We start from the raw sequence: 24692 nt of genomic DNA, 5'->3' as shown, positions 1-24692 counted from the left end.
TGGAATAGGCTATCCTGGAGCTGATTGGAGGAGTCCCAGAGACTACGGGTGCAGGAGATGTTGCCAGCAATGCATGGCACCGAGGCCAACACGGCAAGGATGGCGACCACAGTGGAGAGCCTGATACATGACGACGGCAGCTTGACTGGAGGTGTCCAACGTGTGGCGCAGTCGGTGATGGCCGTGGCTGAGGGCCTCAGCAGAACATCCGACTTGCTGGGGATGTGACCTAGTACCACGCTGACCTTGATGAGGAACATGTCCCGTTCTCAGATGGGCATTACCGCAGCACTGCCGAGCATGGCCCAGTCACTCAGGAGCATCGCTGAGGGTGTCGACACCATGGTGCAGACAATGGGGAGCCACTAGGGCTCGGCAGAACCAGATGACACAGGGGCGGCCGGGGCCCAATCCAGCTGCCCTTCTGTCCCGCAGTGAACCCCAGGGCCCTATGGGCACCGAGCGGAGTTCAGGGTGGCAACGCGGGCCCATCTTATGGACTGGCAACAGTGTCCACCAGCTCTCCCAAGTTCCACCCCTCTGATGAGGCTGTCTCACAGCCAGCACTTGGAACAGGGGCAGCACAGCTGTGCATGTGCCGCCGTCAAGTGCACCGGGGCCCTCACGCCCCAGAAGCCTCAGAGGATACACGCAAGGGGAATCGAAGGCCACAGGATAAGGTAAGCAGTTGGCTGCCTCCACCTCTGGTGTGCACCTTGGGATACACCTAGACGTAGCAGTAGAGCAAGGCAGGCCAAGCACATTGAGGATCACGGAGAGGGCACGGCAGGGGGTGGGGTGTGGTAGATGGGGAGTAACGAGTGGAGTGTGCATTGGGGGGAGGGTGGGGATAGTGGGGTGGCATCATCGGGATCGTGGGACAGTTGTGTACACTTGTACAAGGAACATTAAAATACCCTCACCCCAACTAGGAATGACACCTCTGGCTTTTTCCACGATGCAGGCCAACCACCAATCCCATGCCCCATTCCCCCCAGATATGCCCTCCTTGACACACCCTGCCTACGCACACCCAGCCATGGACCTATGGCCGGGGCTGGTGCCTATCCCTTGGAGGTTCAAAGTTTGGGTGCTACGTCTGTGGTGCTGGTTCCCTCAGTGTTCAAGCACAGTGGCCATGCATCAAGATGTGATTAGGATGCTAGGTAATGAGCCCCACCTGCTGCATGGCCCGTCCCCTCATGGGGATCAACTTGGGATGTGTGAAGTGCTCACTTCATGATTGCCAATTTCCAATAGCAGTAGCCTTCAGCCTCACAGCCAGAAGCTTCCGTGGTCAGAGGGAGTTATGGGTGACCGTTGGGCAAACAGGCATGGACTAGGATTTTTATAGAATTTACAGTGCAGAAGGAGGCCATTCTGCTCATGGAGTCTGCACCGGCCCTTGGAAAGAGCACCCTACGTAGGCCCATACCTCCAACCTATCCCCACACTTCCACCCTATCCTAGTAACCCCACCTAATCTTTTTTGGACACTAAGGGCAATTTAGCATGGCCAATCCACCTAACCGGCACATCTTTGGACTGTGGAAGGAAACCGAAGCACCCGGAGGTAACCCACGCAGACACGGGGACAACGTGCAGACTCTGCACAGACAGTGACCCAAGCCGGGAATCGAACCTGGGACCCTGGTGCTGTGAAGCCATAGTGCTAACCACTATACTACCATGCTAGGTTAACCCAGGTTAACACTGGAACGGGAACACATGGTCCAGGGTTGGCATGGAGGATCTGCATATGGTTGGCTCACCCACCCCAGCGGAAACCGCTGATACCCCTATCCTAGTTAATTGTACGAAAATAGGGCTTAAATGGTGATAATTGGTTTCTTGCCATGCCAAGGTGGGATCCCAATTTCACATACAGATGCAGGCAGGTTGCATCGCAAACTGTTCGACGCCCGGCACTTTTCCTGTTTTTGGCCTCTCCCGCTATTCACCGGCTTTGATGCACTTTCGCGGAGCGAAATGCGCCAGGGAATCACGCCTATTATGTTTTCATCTGTGAAACCTGCATTCAGATACTGCCCAATAAAATGGGTAAGACACATCACAGAAATGCATTTTTAAACTCTTTCCTCAGGCACGTTAAAAAGTCTTCATCCCGAGGGCGGCACAGTGGTGTAGTGGTTAGCACTGCTTCCTCATGGCGTTGAGGACCTGGGTTTGATCCCGGCCCCAGGTCACTGTTCATGTGGAATTTTCACATTCTCCCCATTCCTGCGTGGGTCTTGCCTCCACAACCCAACGATGTGCAGGGTAGGTGGATTGGCCACGTTAAATTGCCCCGTAATTGGGAGGAGAAAATGAATTGGGTACTTTAAAACAAAAAAACATTTTAAAAAAAGTTTTATATCATGTCTGATCCAAGTACTTGGTATTGATATTGGATACCTAGCGCCCATTTGAAATCCCTTACCTTAATCCGCAGAAGGAACAAGCAAAAAACATCATAGGAATCGAGGCAAGTTTGCCAACTCAGTTTCATGTCTGTCAAAAGCCACTGTCTCAAAGAGCAAGCATATGAGGAGATAACTTCATAATTTAGTTAAACATTTCAAGAGATTGCAAAGGAGAGAATTTTGAAATAAACACAAAAAATGCAAAATTCAAGGAACAAATCTTTCAGTATCTGCAAAGAGACAAAACATATGCTATATAATTGTAGCCTAAAGTTTTCAAAGTATTTTAGTTATAAGCTTAATATTTGGAATCCTTCACAAAAGCAGACATTAAGAAATCTTTATGCTTATAGCCAATCTAAGAAATCCAGGCATTTTGCTGGTCCACCTCTCCCTCTGTCCAGATACTTACTAGGTTCATGTTGAAGTCTCCGAAAACAATCTGTGAGCGTGTTGCACTGACAACATTCTTTTAACAGTCTTGCGGACTCACACAGAGTTATGTAATTCCTGTGTTGATGATTGAATGTGTCCACAATATTGGCAAAACACTGGTCAAGATTAGCCTCATTTACAATCTTTGCAGCAATTCCCCCATCCTTCATTGACATAACTGTAAAATAATTTTTGTTAGTTAATATAAAAATGTATATATTTGTAGCAAATCAAGATCTCTTGTTTTCAATTTTCCACAACAAACAAAAATATCAGAACTGCAGAAATATCTTACGGTCCAGTGATATCCTCTCCAATATTCACCATAATACAGAAGTTAAGTAAGAGTGCAACACTCCTATTCTATCACAAGCATAACCATAGTTAGCATCATTAGAACTGCTTAGCCCATTTAACACTGTTACATTTAGTGGTATTTCCATATTCCACGTGGAATGACTGGTAGAATGGTTATAGCACAGAAGGGGGCTTTTCAACCCATCATGCTCATGGCAGCTCTCTGTAAATGCATCTTAGCTATTCCCACTTTCCCTCCCCTTTTCCTCCGAGCCCTGCAATTTCTTTCCATTTAGATAATTATCTAATTCACTTTTGAAAGCCATGTTTGAATCTGCCTTCACCACAATCTCAGATAGCATTTCAGATCCTAATGTTTGCTGTGTCACCATTGATTTTTCTGCCAATCGTCGTGAGCCTCCAGATATTGACTCTTCAGCCAATGAGAACATCTATTCTCTCTATCTCTCTGCCAGGACACCTTATGATTTTGAAACTCTCTGACAAATCTCCTCTCAATCTTCTCTTTTCTAAGGAGAACCAGCCCAACCTCTCCAATCTACTGAGGCACCAAAGTACCTTGTCCCTGAATCCACTTTGTAAACATTTTTTGCGACTTCTCTAAAGCCTTTACATCCAGAACGAGAGACATTACTCGGGTTATGCTAGCTCTCTCACAAGAGCACAAAGTAGCAATTATTTTATGTTAATGTTGGGCAGACTGAGTTAGCAGGTGTGGTGTTCTTTGTGTTGCTGAAGTCAGGATGGATTTGTACTGTACACAAAGACCACAGAGAGCTAAGTCAAATAAGCAAAGCAAAAAATTTATTACATTACTTATTAGCCATGTAGTTGCATCCTTTTCTTAAATATGTAGCGCTCATAAATTTCATTTACTTGGGATGTCGAATTTTTTTCATTACCAGTTCAAATTTGTTTTTATCATCACTGTCTTCAAATTGAAAAGAATTATACAACTCGATTGCTTGCGGTCCAGCTAAAGTAAGGAAAAGCGCAATTTTACGCTGGTCAGGAGCTGATTCGAGCGCGGAGGCAGATAAATATAATTCAAACTCTTGTCTGAAGGTTTACCAATTTAGATCGAGTTTACTAGTTGTCTTGAAATGCCTGGGCTTTTGCAGACCTTCCATCTTACAGGCTGGAGCTCGGTGCTGACTACGAGATCTGGTTAGTCGTGCGATGGTTCTTCTTTTTGTCTTTTAAACTAATCTCACTAGCTAAACTATTTGATATGCTTTTAAGAATCACTCGCTGATACCATGTGGTGTTCTTTGTGTTGCTGAAGTCAGGATGGATTTGTAGTGTGCACAAAGACCACAAAGAGCTAAGTCAAATAAACAAAGCTAAAATTTATTATATTGCTTATTATACAGTTCGATCACTATTCTTAAAAAAAGCAATATTATAACAAACCTACAATCTACACTATACTAACACCTATCTCATGCACACTATCTTAAATTGTTCTCTGCTTTGCTCCTATTCTGTCTAGCCTTCTCCCACCTTTTATACACTCTCCCAGAAGTCTGAGAGGCATGCCTTTTTATAGGCCTGCTTCCCAGCTCCATCTAATAGTCGGCTAGATTATTATATTACCCTTGATGTGCTAGACAGTATACATGACAGCGGGTTCAAGTGAAATACCAACTTTAAAAAAAATATAATTTTCACAATATATCAAAAACAAAATACAAAAAGAAGAAAGAGAACAACCCACCCCCACCTCATATGTTCAGAAATAAATAAATTAGCACCCGCCATTGACATTGAGCAAATATACACGCCCCTTCAAAGCTTCCCCCCGCCCCGGGTTGCTGCTGCTGTTGGCCTTTTTCTACCGTTCTGCCAGGAAATCTAGGAATGGTTGCCACCTCCTGAAGAACCCCTGCACCAATCCCCTTAGGGCAAATTTCACCCTCTCCAATTTAATAAACCCCGTCATGTCATTTAGATTTTAGATTTAGATTTAGAACAGTACAGCACAGAACAGGCCATTCAGCCCTCGATGTTGTGCCGAGCAATGATCACCCTACTCAAACTCACGTATCCACCCTATACCCGTAACCCAACAACCCCCCTTAACCTTACTTTTTAGGACACGACGGGCAATTTAGCATGGTCAATCCACCTAACCCGCACATCTTTGGACTGTGGGAGGAAACCGGAGCACCCGGAGGAAACCCACGCACACACGGGGAGGACGTGCAGACTCCGCACAGACAGTGACCCAACTGGGAACCGAACCTGGGACCCTGGGGCTGTGAAGCATTGATACTAACCACTATGCTACCATGCTGCCCCATTGATCCAGTCCTCCACGCTTGGGGGTCTCGCATCTTTCCACTGAAGAAGAATCCTCCGCCGGGCTACCAGGGACGCAAAGGCCAGAATACCGGCCTCTTTCGCCTCCTGCACTCCTGGCCCCTCTGCAACCCCAAATATTGCGAGCCCCCAGACCGGCCTGACCCTGGATCCCACCACCCTCGACATCGTCCTCACTACGCCCTTCCAAAAGTCCTCCAATGCTGGACATGCCCAAAACATATGGGTGTGATTCGCTGGGCTCCCTGAGCATCTAAAACACCTGTCCTCACTCCCAGAAAACCGGCTCATCCTTGTCCTGGTCATGTGAGCCCTATGCAGAACCTTAAATTGTATGAGGCTGAGCCTCGCGCAAGAAGAGGAGTTCACCCTTCCTAGGGAGTCCGCCCACATCCCCTCTTCGATCTCCTCACCCAGCTCCTCCTCCCACTTACCCTTCAGCTCCTCCACCGAGGCCTCGTCCTCCTCCTGCATCACCTGATACGTTGCCGAGATCCTCCCCTCTCGAACCCACACCCCCGAGAGCACCCTGTCCTGGACCCTGCGCAGCGGCAATAGTGGAAACTCCGCCACTTGCCACCTAACAAACGCCCTTACCTGCATATACCTGAAGGTGTGCCCCGAGGGGATCCCGAACTTCTCCCCCAGCTCACCCAGGCTCGCGAACTTCCCATCCACAAACAGGTCCCCCATCCTCCTAATACCTGCCCTGTGCCAACTCAGGAACCCGCCATCAATTCTCCCCGGGACAAACCGGGGGTTCCCCGTATCGGGGGCCCCATCGAGGCCCCCACCTCCCCCCTGTGCCGTCTCCATTGCCCTCAAATTTTGAGGGCAGCCGCCACCACCGGGCTCGTGGTATACCTCGTTGGAGGGAACAGCAGCGGCGCCATCACCAGCACCTCCAGGCTCGTGCCCACACAGGACACCATCTCCATCCTCTTCCAGGCTGCCCCCTCCCCCTCCATCACCCACTTGTGCACCATTGCTGCGTTGGCAGCCCAATAATACCCACAGAGGTTGGGCAGCGCTAGCCCCCCCCCCCCCTCCCCCATCCCTACCTCGCTCCAGGAATACCCTTCTCACCCTCGAGGTCCCCTGCGCCCACACAAACCCCATAATACTCCTATTAACCCGCCTGAAGAAGGCCTTCGGGATAAGGATGAGGAGGCACTGGAATCTTGACTGACTGCACCCTACCCGCCAAAGACAGCGGCAGCATGTCCCACCTCTTAAACTCCTCCTCCATTTGCTCCACCAGCCTCATGAGGTTAAGCTGAAATACCAACTTAAACTACTTGCATCTATCTTGAGCACAAAAAGCAACCCAAGGTGTTTTTAATAACTTCAAAGTTAGTTTCCTGCTTCAAAACAAATTGCCAATCAAATAAAAATATAGGGCGGAATTTTCCGCAAGGCCCGACGCTGCCGTGAAACCTGGAGAGGTTCACGACGGCGCGGAGGCCTCTCCTTGCCCCCTATTCTCCCCCCCCCCCCATAGATACATAGAAGATAGTAGCAGGAGGCGGCCTTTTGGCCCATCGAGCCTGCTCCACCATTCATCACGATCATAGCTGATCATCCAACTCAATAGCCTAATCCTGCTTTCTCCCCAAGTGCTATATCCAGCCGCCTCTTGAATATATTCTAAGTTTTAGCATCAACTACTGCTTGTGGTAATGAATTCCACAGGCTCATCACTCTTTGTGTGAAAAATTGTCTCCTTATCTCTGTCCAAAATGGTTTACCCTGAATCCTCAGGCTGTGACCCCTGGTTCTGGACACACCCATAATTGGTAAGATCTTCCCTGCATCTACTCTGTCTAGTCCTGTTAGAATTTTATAAGTCTCTATGAGATCCCCCCTCATTCTTATGAACTCCAGCGAGAACAATCCTAACCTAGTCAATCTCTCCTCATATGACAGTCCCGCCATCCCTGGAATCGGTCTAGTAAACTTTCGCTGCACTCCCTCGAGAGCAAGAACATCCTTCCTCAGAGAAGGAGACCAAAACTGCACACACTACTCCAAGTGTGGCCTCACCAAGGCCCTGTACAATTGCAGCAACAAATCCCTGCTTCTATACTCAAAACCTCTTGCAATGAAGACTTTTATTTTAGGGGCTGGTTTAGCTCACTGGGCTAAATCGCTGGCTTTTAAAGCAGACCAAGCAGGCCAGCAGCACTGTTCAATTCCCATACCAGCCTCCCTGGACAGGCGCCGGAATGTGGCGACTAGGGACTTTTCACAGTTACTTAATTGAAGCCTACGCGTGACAATAAGCGATTTTCATTTCATTTTCATTTAATTTTCAACATACCATTAGCCTTCTTTACCGCCTACTGCACCTGCATGCTGACCTTCAGCGACTCGTGCACAAGGACACCCAGGTCCCGCTGCACACTCCCCTCTCCCAATTTACAACCATTCAGGTAGTAATATGCCTTCCTGTTTTTGCTTCCAAAATGAATAACCTCACACTTATCCAAATTACTCTGCATCTGACATTGGTTTGCCCACTCGCCCAACCTGTCCCGATCTTGCTGTAGGATCCCTGCATCCTCGTCACAATTCACCCTCCCACCTAATTTTATTCCCTGATTCAAATCATTAATATATGTTGTGAACAGCTGGAGTCCCAGCACCGATCCCTGTGGTACCCCACTGGTTACTGCCTGCCAATTTGAAAAGGACCCATTAATCCCTACTCTTTGTTTCCTCTCTGCCAACCAGTTTTCTATCCACTTCAATACATTGCCCCCAATGCCATGCGCTTTAATTTTGCACAATAATCTCTTATGCGGGACTTTGTCAAACGCCTTCTGAAAGTCCAAATATACTACATCGACTGGCTCCCCCTTGTTGACTGTACTGGTTACATCTTCAAAGAATTCCAACAGATTTGTCAAGCATGATTTTCCCTTCATAAATCCATGCTGACTGACTGATCCTGCCACTACTTTCTAAATGTTCTGCTATAAAGTCCTTGATAACGGATTCAAGCATTTTCCCCGCTACCGATGTTAGGCTTACTGGTCTATAATTCTCTGCTTTCTCTCTACCTCCCGTTTTGAATATCGGAGTGACGTGATCTACCCTCCAATCTGCAGGGACAGTTCCAGAGTCTATAGAATCCCAGAAGATGACCACCAATGCATCCACAATTTCCAAAGCCACCTCCTTAAGCACTCTGGGATGCAGATTCTCAGGCCCTGGGGATTTATCCTCCTTCAATCCCATCAGTTTTCCCAGCACCATTTCTCTACTACTTCCAGTCCCGCTGAAGGTGACCCCCCCCCCCCCCCCCCCCCCCATCCCTGTGGCGGGATTCCCGGCAGCAGAGGGTACGAGCCATGCAAAATGGTGTGGACATCGGTGGAACTGGAAGATCCACCAGCAGCCAATGGCGAGCCGCCACCAGTAAATACACTGCAGGGGACTGGAAAATCCCAAAATTTATTTCTCATATGGTTGAGATGATAAACTATTCTGAATGTGCTATTCAATGTTTTTTTTCATGATGAGAATTGTAATTCCACGAATTTTAAATTTAAGTTGGTTCTGATGATGAATTTGCTGACAATACAGTAAAGAAAATCTTCCAAAAAAAGGACAATTCAGAGCAAGGCCAATTTTAATTTTAGTTTTGTTTCTAGTGATACATAAATTCAAGACATGTATTTGTTATATGTACAAATTATGCATTTTACCAGAGAGACTCGGCAGTTTGCCAAATATTTGGTTTAGTACTGCTGAATTTCTGTCTTGCACATTCCTCTCTTTTAATTTTAGGTCATTTTATTTTTAAATGGCTTTTAAGAAAGTTTGCTGATCCCTGCCCTAATTCCTGGAATCCCCAGTTACATCTTGACCACTGACTTGACTAACCCCTGACTCAACTACCCCCCCAACTCAACCCTCCCTGATGCCACCCGGTCTGACCCCCCCTCTGCTATGACTCCCCACATGCTCCAAATCCTCCAGTTCGACTGCCTTCAGCTCGGACCGCATCCCCCTGCCTTACTCAATGTTACTGCATTCGCCTTTAAAACCTTCAAACAACTTTTAATTTAACATTGTTGCACCATATTAAAAAATACAAACAGAATCTGAATCAACACAAAACGAAAAATATAATACTGTTCAATGATTCTCGCCAGGGGCAGCACGATGGCACATTGGTTAGCACTGCTGCCTCACAGCACCACCGACCCAGGTTCGACTCTGGCCTTGGGTGACTGTCCTGTGTGGAATTTGCACTTTCTCCCCGTGTCTGCGTGGGTTTCCTCCAGATGTCCAGTTTCCTTCCACAGTCCAAAGATGTTCAGGTTAGGTGAATTGGTCATACTAAAATTGTCCCTTAGTGTCCAAAGATGTGCAGGTTAGGTGAATTGGTCATGCTAAAATTGTCCCTTAGTGTCCAAAGATGTGCAGGTTAGGTGGGGTCACGAGAATAGGGCCAAGATAGCTAGGGTGCTCTTTCAGAGGGTCGGTACAGACTCGATGGGCCAAATGGCCTCTTTCTGCACTGTAGGAATTCTATGGGATTCTGTGGTTTATCTAATGTTAAGGTATGTTTGTCATAGCCTGTTTTAATCTTAAGGGTAAACCTTAAATTATGGTGCATAGTGCTAGTCATTCTTGCTAAAGGTTTAATTTTCTACACAAGTGGCAAACGGTTCATAATATACAACACTATGCAATATCCCGAGCACCTTTCAAATGACAGGCCTCTTCCAGAATGCTCCTACTGAGGTACAGACAGCAGCTTGCCTCATTATGGGCGCGATTCTCCACACCCACGCCGGGTGGGAGAATCGCGGGAGGGCCGCTCTGGTACCCCCCCATGATTCTCCCACCCCCCCCCCCCAAAATGGCGTGTCGCGTTTTACGACACGTCGCTCGGAGAATCGTGGGCTGCCGTTTTTCACGGCGGCCCACGATTCTCCGACCCGCATGGGCCGAGCGGCCTGCCGTTCCCGACCAGTTCACGCTGGCGGCAACCACACCTGGTCGCTGCCGGCGTGAAAATGGCGCCAATACCTCGTTTGTGGCTTGTGGGGGCGGAGAAGGGAGTAAGCACCACGACCGTGCTTGGGAGGGGACTGGCCCGCGATCGGTGCCCACCGATCGTCGGGCCGGCGTCTCAAAGGGACGCACTCTTTCCCCTCCGCCCCCCGCAAGATCAAGCCACCATGTCTTGCGGGGCAGCGGAGGGGAAGACGGCAACCGCGCATGCGCGGGTTTGAGCCATCATCCATCGTGACGTCAGCCGCACATGCGCGGGTTGGAGCCAGCCAACCTGCGCATGCGCGGCTGACGTCATTAGGCACGCCGGCCGCGTCATTCTCGGCGCGCCGGGCCTTGATGCCAGCAACAAGGCCATGCGGCCGAGATTTATAGATACCATCCCTGCTGGTGGGAAGGGCCACAAAATCCTGCCCAATAACGGTCACAACCATAACCTCGGTTCCTCGAATCAAAGGCATTATCTAGAACCATGGTATAGCTACAACACTTGAACAGATTTATTTAGAGCACAATGATGTTTTTCATCAAAATAATTACTCAAAATAAGTGCAACATAATTATCAACTTTTTATCCCCATCACAAGAACATGATTCTTGCGTTTCTTGTTCTTTGTCTTAATAGGGTTCAACTGAAAAAGGTTGAAAGATGCAAATGATCTGTTCATGACACACTTGTGGTTCCAGAGCCGCAAGTTGCAGGCCCCCACATGAGGGCCTATGGATAACTAGTGGCAAGTAGTGCAACTTCACACCTTTATCTATTTCAATTCCAGGTCTCTTGTCAAGGTACCAGTGTAAAGTCACCATAGTCCCAGATGACACTCTCCCGTTTGAGGGGGAGAACTGACTGATGGTGATTTAACCTGAGAATCACCACACCTCAGGTGAGGAGTGTGGTGATATGATCTGCATACCTGTCTGCCATTGGGCCAGAACGTCGGCTTACCATTGGCCCTGGTCGGTCATGTGCCTCTCGACCGATTGGCCGAGAGGCTGAGTTAACCACGCCTCTATTAACGAGGTATAAATGGTCAGACGCCTGACGATCGTCCTTTCCATTGTAGACGATCGCAGAGCTGTGTTCTAGTCTATTAAAGCCTGACTTTGGTAAATCACTCGCCTCGCATACAATTGATGGCGCATCAATTTAATAGACTACGACTTTGAAGATGGAGTTCCGCATCAAGCCTGAATGCCTCCACATCAGCCCGCAAACTCCGAACTCTGCAGAACTTTTCCAACTCTGGCTGACTTGCCTCGAAGGGTTCCTAGCATCTACAACCACCCCCCCCCACCGGGGCACAGAAGCTGCACGTCCTCCACTCCAGCGTGGGTATCGACTCCTACGCAATAATCAAAGAGAAATTATGATGACGCTATACAAAAGCTAAAATGACAATTCATCAAACCGGTCAACAGGGTATTCACTCGACATCTGCTGGCCACCAGAAAGCAGGTCCCCGGTGAGTCTCTAAGCCAATACGCCCGTGCCCTCTATGCCCTGGGGAGAAGTTGCTCCTGTGTAGCGGTCTCGGCTACAGAGCACATGGAGCTACTGATCACAGACGCTTACGTGGCTGGGATGCTGTCCCCCGTGATCTGCCAGCGGATGCTGGAAAGAGACGAACTCAGTTTAACGGAGACGCTGACTCTCTCCTCCTCTCTGGAGGTCGCAGATCAAAGCGCTCGCACCTATGACCCTGGCCAAGCCTCCTGGCACGCTTCCCACCCGCCACCCGCCGCTCCCGACCTCCCTCAGGCTTGTGCCGCGGGACGCCCCGATAAATCCGCGGGGCCCCGCTGCTACTTTTGCGGGTACGCAAAACACCCTCGCTCGCGCTACCCAGCCCGCTCCGCCCTCTGTAAGAGCTGCGGGAAGAAGGGCCACTACTCCACGGTCTGCCAGGCCAAAACGCTGTCTGCAGCGCTTCTGGAAGCTGCACAGCACTCCTCCTCCCCCCCCCCCCCCGCCCCCAGACCTCTGCGAACAGCCTGTGTGCCTCTCTCTCTCCCCCAGGGCAGCCCCAGCCGCTCCCGACTTGCGCCCCAGAGCCGCTCCACCTCACCCAGCTCCTCCCGACCCGGGCCCCGCCGGCCAACAAGCGCACCTCCCCGGCCCCTCCAGGTCTCTGCCTGCCCGCCGCGCACGTTCCTCCCCCCCCCGCCCCCAGGCCCCGGCGCCCGACCGGCTCGCCTCTCCGGCCCTCCCGGTCCCTGCCTGCCCGCCGCGCGGATCTGCTCCCCCCGCCCCCGGCCTGCGCGCCTTACCTCCTCCGCTCGCAGCTGATGCACCCGGCTCGCCTCCTGCACCCGGCCTGCGCGCCTTACCTCCTCCGCTCGCAGCTGATGCACCCGGCTCGCCTCCTGCACCCGGCCTGCGCGCCTTACCTCCTCCGCTCGCAGCTGATGCACCCGGCTCGCCTCCTGCACCCGGCCTGCGCGCCTTACCTCCTCCGCTCGCAGCTGATGCACCCGGCTCGCCTCCTGCACCCGGCCTGAGCGCCTTACCTCCTCCGCTCGCAGCTGATGCACCCGGCTCGCCTCCTGCACCCGGCCTGAGCGCCTTACCTCCTCCGCTCGCAGCTGATGCACCCGGCTCGCCTCCTGCACCCGGCCTGAGCGCCTTACCTCCTCCGCTCGCAGCGCCGGCAATGCTAGCTCCGCCCCCAGCGGCCACGAGGGCTTCGTGGGCGCCGCCATCTTGGGGCGCCGACCCCACGCGCGGGTCCTGGGCGCCGCCATCTTGGGGCGCCGACCCCACGTGCGGGTCCTGGGCACCGCCATCTTGAGGCCCTGACCCCACGTGCAGATCCTGGGCGCCGCCATCTTGGGGCGCAGACTTCACATATGGATCCCTGTCCATCCCGTAACACACAAAATCGATTTAGCCTCAGGTTCGCACTCCGTCCACATCACCGGGTGCTGCATCGCGGACCTCACGGTCCAAGGGAAGGTTTTTAAAAAGTATAAATTCCTTGTCCTCCCTGACCTTTGCGCACCGGCACTCCTAGGACTAGACTCTGCAACCTGCAGAGCTTGACCTTTCAATTCGGCGGCCCTATACCCCCCCTCACTGTCTGCAGCCTTGCATCCCTCAAAGTGGACCCCCCCTCCCTGTTTGCTAACCTCACCCCCGATTGCAAACCCGTCGCGACACGGAGCAGACGGTACAGCGCCCAGGACCGGTCCTTCATCAGGTCCGAGGTCCAGAGGTTGCTGACGGAAGGGGTCAACGAGGCCAGCAACAGCCCCTGGCGAGCCCAAGTGCTGGTGGTCCGGACTGGGGAGAAAAACCGGATGGTCATCGATTATAGCCAAACCATCTATCGGTTTACGCAACTGGACGCGTATCCTCTCCCCCGTATTTCTACCATGGTAAACGAGATCGTGGCATACAAGATCTTCTCCACTGTGGACCTTAAGTCCGCTTACCACCAGCTCCCCATCCGCGCGAGTGACCGACTGTACCGCGTTCGAGGCTGATGGGAGCCTCTACCACTTCCTTAGGATTCCGTTTGGTGTCACAAATGGGGTCTCGGTCTTCCAACGGGAGATGGACCGAATGGTCGACAAATACGGATTACGGGCTACCTTCCCGTATCTTGATAATGTCACCATCTGCGGCCACGACCAGCAGGACCATGACGCCAACCTCCAGAAATTCCTCCAAACCGCAAAACTCCTTAACCTCACGTACAATAAGGATAAATGCGTGTTTAGCACCGACCGCCTAGCCATCCTCGGCTACGTAGTGCGTTACGGAGTGATAGGCCGCGACCCCGAACGCATGCGCCCCCTGATGGAACTTCCTCTCCCCAATACCCCCAAACGCTGCCTGGGGATCTTCGCATACTACGCCCAGTGGGTTCCCAATTACGCTGACAGGGCCTGTCCCCTCATTCAAACCACGACCTTCCCGCCGTCGACAGAGGCCTGCCAGGCCTTTTGCCGCATCAAAGCGGACATCGCAAAGGCCACGATGCGCGCCATCGACGAGTCCCTCCCCTTCCAGGTCGAGAGCGACGCATCAGAAGTAGCTCTGGCGGCCACCCTGAACCAAGCGGGCAGACCCGTGGCCTTCTTCTCCAGAACACTCCAGGCTTCCGAACTCCGCCACCCCTCTGTGGAAAAGGAAGCCCAGGCCATAGTCGAAGCTGTGCGACATTGGAGGCACTATTTGGCCGGCAGGAGGTTTACCCTCCTCACAGACCAACGGTCAGTAGCCGTCATGTTTGATAATGCACAAAGGGGCAAGATCAAAAATGACAAGATTTTACGGTGGCGGACCGAGTTGTCCACGTACAACTATGATATCTTGTATCATCCTGGGAAGCTCAATGAGCCTCCTGATGCCCTGTCCCGCGGTACCTGCGCCAGCGCGCAGACAGACCGCCTCCGCTCCCTCCACGCGGACCTCTGCCATCCATGGGTGACCCGCCTACACCATTTCATTAAGGCCTGCAACCTGCCCTACTCCATCGAGGAAGTCAGGTCAGTAACCCGTGACTGCCACATCTGCGCCGAGTGCAAACCGCACTTCTACCGCCCCGAGCGCGCACACCTGATCAAAGCATCCCGCCCCTTCGATCGTCTTAGCATTGACTTCAAGGGGCCCCTTCCCTCTAACAACCTCAACATTTACTTCCTGGCGGTTATCGACGAATACTCCCGCTTCCCCTTCGCCATCCCCTGTCCCGACATGACCACATCGACCGTCATTAAGGCCCTACTCTCCATCTTCTCACTGTTCGGCTACCCCGCGTACATACACAGCGATCGGGGGTCCTCATTTATGAGCGACGAGCTGCGTCAATTCCTGCTCGACAGGGGCATCGCCTCTAGCAGGACGACCAGCTATAACCCTCGGGGTAACGGACAGGTCGAGCGGGAGAATGGTACCATCTGGAAGACCATACTACTGGGCCTCCGGTCCAGAGATCTCCCTATTTCCCGATGGCAGGAGGTGATCCCCGATGCCCTACACTCTATCCGCTCACTCCTCTGTACCGCAACTAATCAGACACCTCATGAACGTCTTCTAGTTTTCCCCAGAAAATCATCATCCGGATCCCCTCTCCCGACGTGGCTGGTCACCCCCGGGCCCATCTTGCTCCGGAAGCATGTGCGGGTGCACAAGTCCAACCCATTGGTGGAGCATGTCCAGTTACTCCACGCTAACCCGCAGTACGCGTATGTGGAGTACCCCGACGGTCGGCAGGACACGGTCTCCCTCCGGGACCTGGCACCCGCCGGCGTGCGCCCCCCCCCCAACCACAGACCCCCCCTCCCCTTTTTCACCCCAGCACCCCACTCAGCTTCCCCATCCCACATCCATGGCGTCTCCGCGGCCAGCTCAGGTGACGGAGACTACTTGAGGTCCCTCGCTCCCGGACTCCAGGACATCAGCAGGACCATCGGCCGATCCAACGTCAACTCCTCCACTGCGGCGCTCTGCCAGGACGTCAAGGACCACCAAAAGACTGATCGAATCCTTCTAGAGTTCTACAGCCCCATGGACCTTTTGTAAATATCGTTATGTCTGGGCCAGTGGGAAGCCCCCAAATTCGATAAGGGTAAGGAGAGAAAATGTATCCTTCCGACGGCTACTCATATCACCAGTTCTCTCCCCTCCCCCCCCCCCCCCCCCCCCCCCCCCCCCACCCCCGGGTCTCGTTGCTCGGCATCATGAACCAGCTGTTCAGCCAACTGAGCTAAATCAGTTGCTTGTGTAAAAACCTTGTAATGGTGCAGAGCAAGTAAGGCAGTAACTTCTGTGATTGTGTGTTTAATTGTATGAGTGCAGACACAGGTAGTGGCTGTGCAAATTACTCCAGAATAATGGTGAGAACTGATGGCATCAACGTTACTTCAGCACAAAATCCGTGCCATTGTATTTAAAGGTTCTAAGCTAAATTGCTGAGAAACCCACAATAATAAAGATTCTGCTTGCCTAACATGGATGTTCAGCAAGTTAATTATTATTTATTTGGATTTAGGAGGAAAGAAAAAAAGTATAATATTGAGAAGTGAGGAATGAAAATGTGACCCCCTGCCTGTTGACTGGTTTACTAAATAATAATACACATTGGAAGTGGATTTTCCAGCCATACTTGCCAGCGGGATCTTCCAGTGCCACTGACAGCGAATTCCCGCCACAGATTTCCCAGCGGCAGAGGGTGGATTTAATGGGAAATCCCATTGATAGTGGCAGGACTGGAAGATTCCGCCGGAACCCAGTGGTGGGTACCGGGAAACAGGCGTCGCAGGGGTGTGAAAATCTCTCCCATTATTTAGTAACTGAGGGGAGGGTAAGAGAAAAGAACAAAGCCGAGTAACATAAATAAGGTGTCATTAACGAAACAAACCTGTTGGTCGTCGTAATTGTCGTGCAGACTGTGGAATCATCATGGGCTCTCGCTGCAAAGAATAAAGGCAAATATTTACCATGTTTATATTTACTGACTGCAATTTAGAGGGCCCACTCACCGTGGCCGCAAATTCCAGTATGGCCACTAGCTCTCCAGAGAGGCCTAACGAGATTTGGGGTAGTGAGATCTCCCCCCCCCCCCCCCCCCCCCCGCTCCACAGCAACACAATTGGGCATGCACCTAATTCCCTGTACCATGAATTTGAACGGATTTATATATCAGCAAATGGCTTAACGCTGTTGCTTCCAGCGTCAGTAGATCTTCCCCACCGGAGTGACATAATACCATCGGGAATCACAGCTTGTCACTAAAATAGGAAACCACACCGAGGGCATAGAGGTGAATATAGCCCTGGGTGGTGAGAGACACGGCCTTGGCATCGGCAGGTTGGCACTGGCAGGGAGCACTGCCAGGTTGGCAGGGCAAGGTAAAGGACAGAGCATCCAGGGAACCCCATAGGGCTGGTTCCCATTAAGAGGCAAGGGTGATGGTGGGATGTGTCTGTCCTTGCATGGCGGGGGTGGGGAGGCAGACTCTGAGAATGGGAGCTGCCACAATGTGGGTGATGGGAGCAGGGGTGAGGAGGGATCACCCTGTCCTCTGCATAATTTGGGGTAGGTGACACAACCATTGAATGTTGACGGGAGGAGGGTGGCCGTCTGATATCAAAGATTGTGGCTCTTCCCCTTGTCTGCCCGGGGTCCTGGGGGGTGGGGGAGGGGGGGGGGGGTGGTTGTACCTGCGCTTTGAGATTGATATCTCTCTGAAGCCGGGTTTGCCGGCTATATGTGGCCTCATCTGAGTGATGCCGATAAACACGCCTCCCTGATTTTTTTGATAAAGGGTGCAAATCTCCACTCTTAGCCACTGAAATCAGGGGCGGGATTCCCAAAATAATTTCTAAGTTAATTTGTGGCGGGTTTTTCAGGGAGTTTCCCGCCGGCTCTGCCGGTGAGTTCCCCACCGCTATTCACTGACACTTAGTCACCTTTGTGGGCTTCGAGGAGTTTCTCACTGGTTCAGCCCACACTTAGAATTTTTTTAGTAAAGGGGAGCTGAGATCAGTAATTGGGCAGCCATTTTGAAAGGGTGCCCCAATCTCTAAGTGAGCTTGACACCCCTTCCACACACATGGACACTACCTTACACCCCCATAGTGAGGACACCCTGTAATGGGGTCCCTGGAGGCCCCCTTCTTCAACCTCCCCCCCCACCAAGTCCCCTGACACAGACCCTCCCTTCCAAGACCCCCACCCTCCCACCCTTCAAACCCCCCCTCCACCCTCATTCTTGGGCATGGTCCACTCTCAGCCTCTAGCCCTTAGCACTCAGACACCCTCGCACTGCCACTCTGGCACACAGGCAGTTCTCCTGCCAGCTTGGCAGTGTCATTTGGGCTCCTTGGCAGTGCCAGGGTGGCAGTGCCAAGGTGCCAGTTGGGCATTGCCACGGTGCACACATTCCAGGGGGAGGGCCAGGCCACCCTGCACTTACCCTGACCAGCACAGGGTCTGCAATAGCCCAGGACTCTCCCCCTGGGTGCCAGACCGCCTGGTCCATGTTTGTGTGGGCCAGCACCGATCGGCACCCATCTGCAGCCTCTCTGTGGAGGCCGGAGAATTGACAGAGGCCGTTAGATCCTGGGCAGGTAGGTCGTAAATAGGTTTACAACCTACGTCCGTGAGCGTCATTCTGTACCGCCCATTTTGGGCGGAGTTCCAACTCCAACATCTCACAGGATTTCGGTGAGTCTAGCGAGGTGCAGAGCCTGTCGGGCGATCCGCTGGAGGCCTCTCCCGGGATTCTCCGGTCATGTTGTGCTCTCACTTGAGCGCAACGCGGCAAGAGAATCGCACCCCAAGCATTGACACCAATTCCGAATTTGTGGACTTTCACAACAGCAAAAGAGTGTCCCCAGACCTGGACCGATTCCACACTTGTTAAGGGGCTAACAATCGCGCCATGTGGAAATGGTGCCAGATTCGCCGGCTATTGCGATTGACACTCAGGAGGCTGACAAGCTGCAGCCGCATATATACACTTCACGCCCCACACACACCATCCCAGCCAACAAGATGGCAACAAGGAGAGCAGCCCCAAGTTTAACAGATGCCAAGCTGGAGACTCTCCTGGATGTGGTGGGGGAGAGGAGGATGACCCTGTACCCCGGCCCGGGAAGAGGCTGTCAGCCGCCGCCATTCGCCGTGCCTGGGTGTAGGTTGCAGAGACTGTGAACGCCGTGGGCAATGTTGTCCGACCGACCAGCAGTGCCAAAAAAAACTGCACAGCCTCCTCTGGGCGGGTAGGGTGAGTAGGCAACACTGTGTCCCTGCCACCGACCCCCCCCATCCCACACACCCATAACCCGACATCCCCCCCACCTGGAGGGTGGGTAAACCACCACCCTGCACCACATGCCAGTACCCATACTGGTCACCATGACCAGGTGCCCGGGCCACTGAGGTTGTCAGCTACCCACCCCCGGGGTGCATGCGTCGGACTGTCTAACACTGTTGTTTTCTTTCACCCGCCTGCCCACCACCACCATCACCACCCAGCCCCTCACTGTAGCTGAGCAGAGGGATCTGGATACGATTGGCGGCCGGGAGGAAAAGGAGGTCGCCGAGGTGGAGTACAGTCGATGGAGCTACCAAATCAAAGTTTGACATTTCGCCTGACATCCAAAAAGAGCCTGTAATTAGAGACTATCTAAGATAGCAAATAGTTAAAACTGTATTAATAAACAATGTTTAAGCTAAATTTAACTGTTTTCACAACCTTCAAATAGAAATAGAGGGTAAACCAAAAGTTATACTCCGATGAAGGGAAATTCTTCCACCAAAATCTGAGATTTGCATCAATTCTGAGGTCAAATGTTCGCACACAAGTGGAATGTGAAGTTAAAAGTTCCCTCAATGCGATGTGGAGAGTGAGGACTGACTGCCAGTCTGTGTACAATAAAGGTAAAGGCAACCCTGACTCCTCACTATTAATTGCCCTGTCCATTAAACTGGAATAGAAATGTTGTTTCCCCAAATGTGTACACTGACCTCGCCTTGGATGACATCAGCGTCCGCAGGGCAGCAGCAGGAGCAGAGAGACATGGCTGAAGACTGGAAACTCTCGGCGCGCGCGCCACTCAAGTGTCCCTTCAAGATGCGGGAAACAGGAAACACCGCCTCAAAGTACTGGGGCCAATCTGGACAGTAATCATATCCAACCGATCACCACCGGTTTGTGTAGATTTCTCTCCGGCCCCAGCGGTCTGACTTGCCAAATCACTTCCTGAGACAAGCGGTGAAGGGGAGCAGGTCGGTCAGCCTCGAGCACTGAGCAGGGACAATCTCCCCTCTGTTGTATCAACTGCACTTCAGATGGGACTGTGCAACAGCCTGGAGTTGGAGTTAGCAAAAACAGGGGTGGGCGGTTAAAAACATTAGCTTTAGGAGGGCACCAAAAATAAATTGGTGGGGGGGCGGAGTTTGCCAGTATTAAGAATTGTCTGCCCGACAGCTGATTAGACAATTTGTACAACGAAACCCAGATTTTGCGGTCAGTGGCGAACATCTCACAGACTCTCGGGACATTTAAGCTTCGATTTGAGACAATTAAAGGGTCGAAACAGCACTTTGCACGGATTATATGACCTGTCCGAACTGGGCAAACAACGGCTCGTCTCCAGGTAGAAAAATGCATACCGAGTCACGCAGGATCTAAAACCATGAAGTAAAAGTTAGATTGAGGTAGTTCAATGTAAAATAGTGTACAGAAAAACAAAATAAAGAGGGGGTGGGTGGGGAGAGGTAGGGTTGAGAAAAATAATAGGCTGGAAGAAAAAGTAAAATAAAAAAAATATGTTTTAATGCCATTGTGTGAGATATAAGTGTGGTGAATTCATACTGTATTGTAATTCACACTGTATTACATTGCATTGTATTATGTCCTTGCTGGGCTCTGTATGTGAGCCGTTGCGCGGCTCTGCCCATAGGGGGAGATGAGGAGCTTGTACAGGGCTCCACCCATGGCTCCGCCCATGGCCCCTCCCACTACCAGAAGTATAATGTGCTGCTGTCGTGAGCCTGCTCTCAGTTCTTCTGGTCGCAGGCAGGCTCAGTTGTAAGACTATTAAAACCACAATTTATTTCCAATCGTGTCTCTAGTGAATTGATGGTCACCAAAAAAATCAAGTCCAGCGGGGGTGACGGGTCTACAAGTTCAGCCGGTCCGGTGGCCGAGTCGTCCTTTGGGATCGGCTGAGCACCGGGGTTGCAGCCTTTTCGGGTGGCTGGGTGGTGATGGTCGGTATGAGGGTGGATTCCGGGGGTATTCGGTCCGGGCTTCATTCCTGACCGGTGCGACGGGCGAAGGGGGGCGCAGGAAACCTATAGGCGCGGGGGCGGCGAGCGTGGGCAGGGAACCTATAGGCCCGGGGGCGCAGGGCGTGGGGGGTTGGGTGGGGTGTAGTGTGAGGGGTACTTCGGCGGTGGTAGTGGTGGTGGTGGATCCTGCAGGCGCCAGGTCCCGGAGGGAAACGGTGTCCTGACGGCCGTCGGGGTATTCAATAAAGGCGTAGTGGGGGTTCGAGTGAAGCAGTAGCACTCTCTCTACTAGCGGGTCTGTTTTGTGTGTCCGGACCTGCTTCCGGAGGAGAACCGGGCCCGGTGTCCTCAACCAGGTTGGGAGTGAAGCCCCCGTGGTAGTGCCCCTAGGGAAAACAAATAATCGTTTGTGGGGGGTCTGGTTGGTGGTGGTGCATAGGCGGGACCTAATAGCATGGAGCGTGTCGGGGAGGACCTCCTGCCAGTGAGAGGTCGGGAGATTCCTGGACCGTAGGGTCAGTAGGACGGTCTTCCAGACCGTCGCGTTCTCCCTCTCCACCTGCCCGTTCCCCCTGGGGTTGTAGCTGGTAGTCCTGCTCGAGGCGATGCCCTTGTCGAGCAGGTACTGACGCAGCTCGTCGCTCATGTAGGACGAACCCCTGTCGCTGTGTACGTAGCTGGGGAAACCGAACAGGGTGAAGACACTGTGCAGGGCTCTGATGACTGTGTGGGAGGTCATATCGGGGCACGGGATGGCAAAGGGGAAGCGGGAGAATTCGTCGATGGTGTTAGGAAAGTACATGTTTTGATTGGTTGAGGGGAGTGGCCCTTTGAAATCGATGCTCAGGCGTTCAAAGGGACGGGATGCCTTTACCAGGTGGGCCTTGTCTGGTCTATAGAAGTGCAGTAAGCACTCCGCGCAGATCGGGCAATCTCTGGTGATGGCTTTTACCTCCTCGGTGGAGAAAGGCAGATTTTGTGCTTTGATGTAGTGGGCGAGCTGGGTGACCCCCCGGGTGGCAGGGGTCATTGTGGATAGCCTTCAGGCGGTCGTCTTGCGCGCTGGCGCATGTGCCGCGGGACAGGGCATCTGGGGGCTCGTTGAGCTTCCCCGGTCGATATATGATATCATAATTATAGGTGGAGAGTTCGATCCCCCACCGCAAGATTTTATCATTTTTAATTTTGCCCCTTTGCGAGTTGTCAAACATGAAGGCAATCGATCTTTGGTCGGTGATGAGGGTAAACCTCCTATCTGCGAGGTAGTGCCTCCAGTGCCGTACGGCTTCCACAATGGCTTGAGCTTCCTTTTCGACTGAGGAGTGTCGAAGTTCCGAAGCAGAGAGGGTTCGGGAGAAGAAGGCGACTGGTCTCCCCGCCTGATTCAAAGTGGCGGCGATCTCTGAGGCGTCGCTCTCCACCTGAAAGGGGACGGATTCATCCACCGCCCACGTGGCGGCTTTGGCGATGTCCTCCTTGATGCAGTTGAAGGCCTGGCGGGCCTCAGCTGACAGTGGGAAGAGTGTGGTCTTAAATAGTGGGTGAGCTTTGTCCGCATACTGGGGGACCCATTGGGTGTAATAAGAGAAGAATCCCAGGCACCTCTTGAGGGCCCTGGGACAATGAGGGCGAGGGAGTTGTAAGAGGGGGCGCATACGGTCCGGGTCGGGGCCCAGGACTCCGTTTTCCACGACATAGCCTGTTGGAACCAACAATTCTACGGACACGTGCTTATAGGTTTAGAATAGCGGTTTTAATATACTTACAACAGAGCCAGCCTGTTAGCCGTTGAACTTTCGGTGAACTGGCCGGCTGACCCTGTGGCACTGATCTTTATACAGAAGCTCCCGGGTGAGGAGTCCTGGGCGGAGCCAAGGGAGAAGCCCAGTCCAACTCTCGAGTATTCCCAGAGCTACTCCCCCCGGTGGTCAGGTAGTGCAACTGCACTTACAATATAGACACATATATATATACAGATTATAATTCCGTGTGAATCACAGTCACCACATTCACCCCCTGTGAAAAAATCGAGTCCAGCGGGGGTCGTGGCTCATAGAGTTAGTCTGTCCGGTGGACGAATTGTTCTTTTCGATCTGCGGAGCACCGGGGTTGCAGCCTCTTGATGTGGCTGGGTGGGTGTTGAGAGCTGGGGTACGATGGCAGACTCCGGGGCGGGTCTCGTCCAAACTTTATACACCTCTGGCGCGACCGGAGACTGGGGGCGGGCTGGTTCTGGTGCGTGGAACCGGTGGGGTGAGCTTGTGGAATCGGGGGTGCGAGGGGGCGGCAGCATAGGGAATGGGGTAAGGGGTTCCTCAGTGGGGGTAGGGGGGGGCTGGATCCAGCGGGTGCCAGGTCCCGAAGGGATACTGTGTCCTGGCGACCGTCCGGGAACTCTACAAATGTGTACTGGGGGTTGGAATGGAGGAGGCGCACCTTTTCAACAAGGGGGTCAGTTTTGTGCCCCCTGACGTGCTTCCTCAGGAGGACCGGGCCTGGTGTCCTCAGCCACGCCGGAAGTGAGACTCCCGTGGTAATGCCCCAGCTCTGGATGTATAAAGCTCTCGGTGCTCCCGGAGTCAAAGAGGCATGGCGTGCTGTACCCGTTGATCTGGACCTCCGCCATCGAACTTCGTAGGTGCTTGGGGCGGGATTGATCTAGGGTGACCGCGTTGAGTTGCGGGCCGTGTGATGAGTGCAGGAGAGTGAATCTCCTGCCGACCAAGTAATGCCTCCAATGCCGCACAGCTTCAACAATAGCCTGGGCCTCTTTTTCAACGGATGAGTGCTGAATTTCAAAGGCATGAAGGGTGCGGGAAAATAATGCCACGGGTCTGCCTGCCTGGTTTAGAGTGGCGGCGAGGGTGACATCTGAAGCGTCGCTTTCTACTTGAAAGGGCAGTGTCTCATCTATTGCATGCATCCCGGCCTTGGCTATGTCTGCTCTAATACGGGCGAATGCATGTTATGCCTCAGCCGTGAGGGGAAATTGGGTGGACTGTATGAGTGGGCAGGCCTTGTTCGCATAGTTTGGGACCCACTGGGCGTAGTAGAAGAACCCAAGGCAGCGTTTTGAGGGCCTTGGGGCAGTGGGGGAGCGGAAGCTCCATGAGGGGGCGCATGCGGTCGGGATCGGGCCCCAGGAGTCCGTTTTGGACTACATAGCCGAGGATGGCTAGACGGGTCATGCGGAACACACACTTCTCCTTGTTGTATGTAAGATTGAGGAGAGTGGCGGTGCGGAGAAATTTAGAGAGATTGGCGTCGTGGTCCTGCTGGTCATGGCCGCAGATGGTGACGTTGTCCAGGTACAGAAACGTGGCCCGCAGATCGTACCGGTCGACCATTCGGTCCATCTCCCTTTGGAAGACCGAGACCCCGTTAGTGGCGCCGAAGGGGACCCTAACAAATTGATA

General features: G+C 52.6%; 1 protein-coding gene across 1 annotated transcript in view; it reads right to left on the bottom strand.

Annotated features, from left to right (window-relative positions):
• Positions 1 to 20387, bottom strand: part of si:ch73-345f18.3 — a 33029-nt gene extending 12642 nt beyond the window's left edge. Inside the window, exons 1-3 of the mRNA XM_038796408.1 lie at positions 20008 to 20387; positions 16895 to 16946; positions 2836 to 3036 (exon numbers count right to left, since the gene is read on the bottom strand). Coding sequence (XP_038652336.1) covers positions 2836 to 3036; positions 16895 to 16946; positions 20008 to 20061 — 307 coding nt within the window. The 5' untranslated portion in view covers positions 20062 to 20387. The remainder of the gene's footprint in view (positions 1 to 2835; positions 3037 to 16894; positions 16947 to 20007) is intronic.
• Positions 20388 to 24692: the final 4305 nt, after the last annotated feature.

The sequence above is a fragment of the Scyliorhinus canicula genome, chromosome 5 (genome assembly GCF_902713615.1).
Source record: "Scyliorhinus canicula chromosome 5, sScyCan1.1, whole genome shotgun sequence".
Classification (NCBI taxonomy): Eukaryota; Metazoa; Chordata; class Chondrichthyes; order Carcharhiniformes; family Scyliorhinidae; genus Scyliorhinus; species Scyliorhinus canicula.
The sequence above is the reverse complement of the archived record's forward strand: the minus strand, read 5'-3'. Positions and strand labels throughout refer to the sequence as shown.